The sequence below is a fragment of the Juglans microcarpa x Juglans regia genome, chromosome 5D (genome assembly GCF_004785595.1).
Source record: "Juglans microcarpa x Juglans regia isolate MS1-56 chromosome 5D, Jm3101_v1.0, whole genome shotgun sequence".
NCBI lineage: Eukaryota > Viridiplantae > Streptophyta > Magnoliopsida > Fagales > Juglandaceae > Juglans > Juglans microcarpa x Juglans regia.
The window spans coordinates 17,458,020-17,464,697 of NC_054602.1; the positions used below are offsets into that span (position 1 = coordinate 17,458,020).

At 35.3% G+C, this 6,678-nt stretch overlaps 1 protein-coding gene across 2 annotated transcripts; it reads left to right on the forward strand.

Moving 5' to 3' along the window:
• Positions 1 to 3,218: 3,218 nt before the first annotated feature.
• Positions 3,219 to 5,657, forward strand: LOC121266557 (trihelix transcription factor ASR3-like). 2 transcript variants are annotated; one of them, XM_041170425.1, is made up of 2 exons: positions 3,219 to 4,758; positions 5,158 to 5,657. In XM_041170425.1, exons 1-2 carry the CDS (start codon positions 4,102 to 4,104, stop codon positions 5,527 to 5,529), a joined length of 1,029 nt encoding a protein of 342 aa, XP_041026359.1. In that variant the 5' UTR covers positions 3,219 to 4,101; the 3' UTR covers positions 5,530 to 5,657. The 2 variants fall into 2 exon arrangements, with proteins under 2 accessions (XP_041026359.1, XP_041026360.1); XM_041170426.1 differs by having other exon boundaries at positions 3,220 to 4,762; positions 5,177 to 5,657.
• The last annotated feature ends 1,021 nt before the right edge of the window (positions 5,658 to 6,678 follow it).

The window sequence follows — 6,678 nt, forward strand, 5'->3', positions numbered from 1 at the left end:
TTGGCTCCAAGCCTTTTTTGCTCATCCCCAGATCGATGATTCCACCCCTGCTTCCCACCACCACTGCACAAGTCCCACCAGTGCCTAGTTGAGTTCTTCGTTAAAATTAAATCTTAGTGTTGTTGAATACTGTTTATTATAAGATTACCCACAAATTGAAAATCAGAGGAGGAATCAAGTGAAATGGCTTCTGTAGTTCCCAACTAATTTGTTGTCATCTCTAGCCCCTTTCCCATTTTCTTGCTTTTTGTGTAGTGGAAATGAGCTTCATCTTGGGCAGCGGGCTTGGTGGCGATGCAAAAAGACCAAACAACGATTTCTGCTTCTTTTGCATGTGGTGATTCTATGTGCTGAGGTCTAACTAGTCTATTGTATTTTTTCCTATGTGTCACTGTCTCAATTGAGGGCTACTCTTCTATCTATAACAATCCGACCGTCACGCAGCGCTTCTGTTTCAAATAATCGTTGTTTCCGATCTCTTAATGTAATTGAATCCAAACAATCGCAAAAATGGGATATTGTTGTTTTCTTAGCTTAGCTTCTGGATCTTGAAGCTCATATTCGCTTGAAAGATGAGATTGTGCTTCTTATCATTGTAGCATCTTAGGCCCCATTTTGATAATGAGATGAGATGGTTTTAGATAAAAGTTGAAAGTTCAATAAAATATTTTTAGAATATTAGTATTATTTTGGGATTTGAACAAGTTAAATTATTTATTATATTTTGTGTGAAAATTTTAAAAAAATTGTAATAATAAAGTGAAACGAGATGAAACTGTTCTATATCCAAACAGAACCTTAATATTGCATGGACAAATGGTATACGTATTACATATCTCAATGCTGGCGTGTATGATATATACATGTCTCGTGACAAAATATACGAGATGTATATCTTTCATCTAACCGATGGAGCAAAATCATGTCTAGAGATGGACATAATTCCTGTTAATTGTGTAGATTATAAATTGGATTTAGATTTTTTAAAGCTTTTGTCGGAATTCTAGGCTTAAGAGTGAGAGAGATAAATATATAAAGAGAGTCCAACATCATTCTCGACAAGTATTAAATGTTCAATAAATATTGCAAGACTTACTTTATACGATCATATGTACTCTACTTTAAACCTAGGCTTGGACATACAAATCCAAACCCTTGGATATGTTTTCTACTTTTTGACAAAAAGCTTTGAAAACTCTTAGCATGAATTTAAAAAAAAAAGGAAAAAATAGAGAGAATTTTAGACTCTTCTTACAGAGCCCGTAGTTAACTCTTTGTATTTGTATTTTTTATTTTTTGGCAATCATAGATGTATATATTAGATTAAAATAGAGATACAAGATGAGATGATCAGGGTGGAATGCCTCATACAAAAATCCCATTACAGCAATTGTAGTGCTCAAGGGAAAAGAGGTAACAATAAAAAAAAAAAAAAAAAAAAAAAATGAACCATAGAGTCGGACCTAAGCCAAGGAAGCAGCCGCCAAAGGTAGTTTGCGTTTATCCAACAAGTGGTTTGATTGCTTGTGGCTTTGAACCACAACCAGAAGAGAAATGCTTCTGTTCACTGGAATGGTGTATTTCATAGGAGAATTCCACTTCCACTACTTTTATGTTCTCGTTTGAGAAAATCAGAAACATAGTTGGATGACTAGAGCAGAAAAATACGATCGTCAAAGGAACGTGTGCACTGGCCATTGTACCAACTCACGGGGTGTGGAATGCGCCGATTTGCCACTATATGTGAGTTTAGGAATATAATCGGTCTAGTTTGATCGATCCTGGAGGAGAATTTCGGACCTACTGTTTTTTTCGGTCCACCAAAAATTCAAACCGATAAGGACTTTGGACTGGACTGGACCGATTTGGTTCGGTTTGCTCAGTCTTATAGGGATATTTCGGTTCGAGCTTATTTTTTTCAAATTTTTGACAAATACTTATATGAATTAATAAAAAAAAATAAAAATAAAGTGAATGATATAATCTAAGTTGTCTAACTAAGTATATATTTATCTAATTAAGTATAATAAATTAAGTATGTGTACTATCAATAATTAATAGTTAATAATTTTTTTACAATTCTTAACCTTTAATTTTTATATAATCTAAGCATAAATAATTAGGTTATAAGAGAATTAAATAAATAATTATAATTAGTTAGAAGAAAATTACATAATTACTTGTTTTTAATTTATAAATATCTAAATATCATATAAAAAATTATTAAAAAACTTGTATAAGAGTGAAAAAAACACCCATCCCGCAATCGGACCGAAAATTTAATTTCTTTACTTTCTGACCGACCGGTCTCTTAATCAGTCCGGTCTAGACTGACTAACACCATTCGATCCGGTCGATTTTCTCATGTGAAGGAAAAATTTTACACCCCTATGTGAGTTCCACGCACTAATCAAATGATGGGCATCTCTTGACCCTCTGTATATTGGCGCCTGTAAAGTACGGTGATGCAGCATTTGTACATTATTTGGTAGTTGGACATTTTCTGATTAAGCAGAAAAATTATAATGAAGGTTTGCCAAGAAATAACAATAAGAGGGAATAGGATACTTAAGACAGCGGCCCACACGGCATCACAACTTTCCTTAAAGGAATTAGGATTCAAGGAAAATTATTTGGGCAATGCAAGCTCAGTGTAGTCCTTTTAAAAAAAAAAAAGAGTAACGTTATATGCAGTTGTAGAGTATATAAATATTATATAGTCATTTTAAAAAAGAGTGATGTCTACTATTAAAAAATTAATTTTTTTTATATAAATTCTATATTTATTTATTTTTTTTAAAGTAATTATATGACGTTTACATACTCATATATGTAAGTATCATTTCTTTTTAAAAAACAAAAATAAATAAATTTCAAATTTTTGTTTAAAACGAAATGTACGGACTTTACACGTTTTAAATTTGTATTTAACATTATTCAAAACTAGGGGCAGTCTTTTATTTTGTCAAATATTTCATTGCAGTATGGTCCTAGTCTATTTATTAACGTCAATTTAAAAACATATTTATTATATTTATGTAAGTATATTTGATAATATTTATTATATATATATATATATGAAAATTAAGGTGGAATATTCGACGCGACTAGTGAAAGTGTGAAACAGGTTCTATCGGATGCACAAAAGAAAAGAATAGATTCCAGTCTATGTGAGCTGAACACTCATCTTCCAACTCTCTTTTGTTTGTAAAGCTTATACAGTAATGAAAAAGAAAGAAAAAAACTTGCAACTCAATTACAAACGGGTGTGATGATTAGAGGCTATACCACGTGTAGGGGCAGTGGAAATCATACTCTCACTCATTCTAATGCATGTAACACCATATCTTTTCTCTTCCAATGCGCTCTCTCTGCCTCTCTCTCTCTCTCTCTCTCTCTCTCTCTCCCTACCACTGCCTGAAATTTTTTGGGGTCTGTTGATCTGTCAGTTTGAATGGATTTACCTTGGCCTTTTCTTATGTTGGTACGCTTGATGACTCTCTCTCTCTCTCTCCTCTCTCTCTCTCTCCTCTCGTCTCACACAGAGTTTTCCCTCACTTTGTGGGGAGCAGTGGTTTGAATAAGTAGATTCAGATTTGGCCTTTAAACTTTGAAGATTTTTGAAGTTTTTTAGGAGAGTGACCTAAAGCTCCCAAAAGGTTGAAAATTTTAAGGAAAAGGAGTAGAGGAGAAAGGATGATGGAAACAGGAAGCTGATCTTCTTGTATAATTGTATCATTCTCTTATTATTTTCAGATGCAGCACCATATTTTCTTCTCTTCCAATCCTCTTCTGCAACACACCCAAACCATATAACAACCATCCATTTTCTTTAGGGTTAGTTAAGAAACCATTGATTCAGGTTTAGGCATACTCGTTAATGGTCTTTTACCTAAAATAGCAATTTAGTCATATTTGACTACTTTGAACTCCCACATCAAATCAAGAGTACTCCAAAAGATAGAGCAAAAGAGCCAGATGAGGACCCATGATTGATTAGACCAAGCTTTACCCCATTAGGCCCATCTTCTCCCCTCCGTTTTAGATTCTACTCACTCTCTCTCTCACCCGTTTGTCAAGGCGTTGCATGCATCCTGGCTGATGGCTGAGGAAGGGGGTAACAGCATTATGAGGGACTATAGGAAAGGGAACTGGACACCAAGTGAGACAATGATTCTGATTGAGGCAAAGAAGATGGATGACGAGAGAAGAATGAAAAGAAGTGGGGAAAGTGAAGGAAGGAACAAATCTGTAGAGCCAAGATGGAAATGGGTTGAAGATTATTGTTGGAGAAAAGGGTGTTTGAGGAGCCAAAACCAGTGCAATGACAAATGGGATAACCTTATGAGGGATTACAAGAAAGTGAGGGACTATGAGAGGAGGATAGCCGAGAGAGCCGAGGCCGGGGATGAAGAGTCTTATTGGAAGATTGAGAGGAATGAGAGGAAAGAGAGGAGCTTGCCCACCAACATGTCGCCTCAGATATATGATGTTTTAGTGGAGGTGGTAGAGAGGAAGGGAACAGCAGCAAGTCAGAGGATGGTGGGCGGTGTGCATGTCTCTACTTCCAATCCCAATCTAGGCTTTGTGGTTGAAAGACCCGTGGCCATGGGTAACATCGCTCAGCCTTCCTTGCCGCCTCTATTGCAGCATCACATCTCCACTACTCAAGTTCCACCATTAGCACTACCAGGAGCAGCAGCGCCACCACCACTGCTAACGGTACCTGCTCTCACATATTCTCAGCCAATGCCCACAGTAGGTACTCTCTCTCCCTCTCGTCTTCCGTTTTACATTCTGCATTTTTGTGGGTGAACTGAGATACCATTTCTTCCTTCTCCCACAATCCATTATTACTATATTAGGGCGTGAGAACATCCTAAGCTTTTAATGTGTGACCAGTTGCAATGGGTTTTGAATTAATGTCTGTTATATCCAATACACTCTAACGAGTACTTCCAGCACAATTTCTGTGTCCGGTTGAAAAATATCATACCCAATAGGCTAGCTAGCAGTTAATGTTTGTTCTCTGGACCAGGTAAATCGTGTTTTTGACTGATCATTTCATCACTCTAAATCGATGGCTTTTGGGGAGTCATAGTTTTCTCAGTTAGTATTGATTATTGGTTTGATTTGGTTCCATATATGATTTTGGAGATCATGCGTGATAGCTCAGATCCTGATACAAGTGAGCATTCAGACTCACCAGCAAAGAGAAGGAGAAAAGAAGGTGATCAAAGTGCAGAGGGAACAAGTGGCACTGCAAATACAAGCACCTCACATGAAGTGGGCACTGCAATCTCCAAAAGCGCTTCCATCATAGCGGAAGCCATTCAGGCCAGCGAGGAAAGAGAGGAGAGGCGGCACAGAGAACTTCTGAGCATGCATGAGAGAAGGCTGAAGATTGAAGAATCTAAGAAAGAGATCAATAGGGAAGGCATTGTTGGCCTTGTTGATGCCATCAATAAGCTTGCTGATTCTATCAATGCCTTGGCTTCCCACAAGAATCATCAGTCCCCTCCAAAATGATCATTACTAGTAAATAAACAGATATGCATGATTTTATAGCTGAGATAGAGATCAGAAAGTCAATTCCATTTGCTTGGTTTGTACATAAATCCCATTTGTGCCCTATTGTATGCCGGATTTCACTTTCATTAATCATTCTAATTATATATCATCATCCTCTATCCCCCTCTTATTTGGTTTAGAGTGTTATTCATTAGTGAGATTTGTTTTGGGGCAATATATATATATATATAATATATATATGGTTCTTATAAGATGATAATATGTTGAATTTGTTGGATTAAAATGGTGAGAGCTCATCTAACTTCCATTCCATTACTCATTGTTTATTAAATTTTGATTTTTTTTAATCTCGTGAACAAAGTAGATATAGAATAGGATGAGTGGAGTATATAGTATTGTCAAAATGTTAATTCCGTCTTGTTTATTTTTACAATTATTTTATCTCATCTAATCATAACATTTTTTCAAAATTTTATACAAAATAAAATAAATAATTCAATTTGTTCAAATTTTAAAATAAAAATATTATTAAAAAAATATAATATAATAATATTTTATTTAACTTTTAATTTTAATTTCAATTTATCTCATCTACGAAAACAAACAAACTAAGGCATTTCAAGAACTAAATAATTAAAAACTTATTTCAATAACAAATACGAGATATTAATATGAAAATAGAAATTAGGTGTTTAATTTGGAATCAAATTGCAAAAAAAAATAAGATCATGGTCGTTCAATTTGTTTATCTAGAAATTGAGGAGAATAACATATTTAAAGTTTGATATGAGTAATTTCATTTTCCCATTAAGAAAAGGATTTATCTTACAAACAAAGATAACCCATACAACATAGAATTGACAATTTTACAGCTGATATTCTTTAAGTGCAAGATATATAGGCTTCCCCTAGCAATGGCAAATGCATCCCAATACCTCATGGATGTATGAGACGTTTCATCGATCGTGATAAAAGGCTTTGTAGATGCAAGAGCTGGTTCTCTTGGCTTCTCTTCATGTGCGTGTACATGACTGGCCTGCCTCATGCAATGCAAAGTGTAGTGGTTTTAGGTTGGAGCGTGGTGGGCAGTGTGAAGAGGAAGCGTGTGGGGAGTGAAGAGCAAGCTCGTGTATCATTTATGAGGTA

Coding starts and splice junctions, on each gene's coding strand:
- LOC121266557 (XM_041170425.1), top strand. CDS start 4,102: ATGGCTGAGGAAGGGGGTAACAGCATTATGAGGGACTATAGGAAAGGG. Junction 4,759..5,157: donor ATTCTCAGCCAATGCCCACA/GTAGGTACTCTC, acceptor ATGATTTTGGAG/ATCATGCGTGATAGCTCAGA.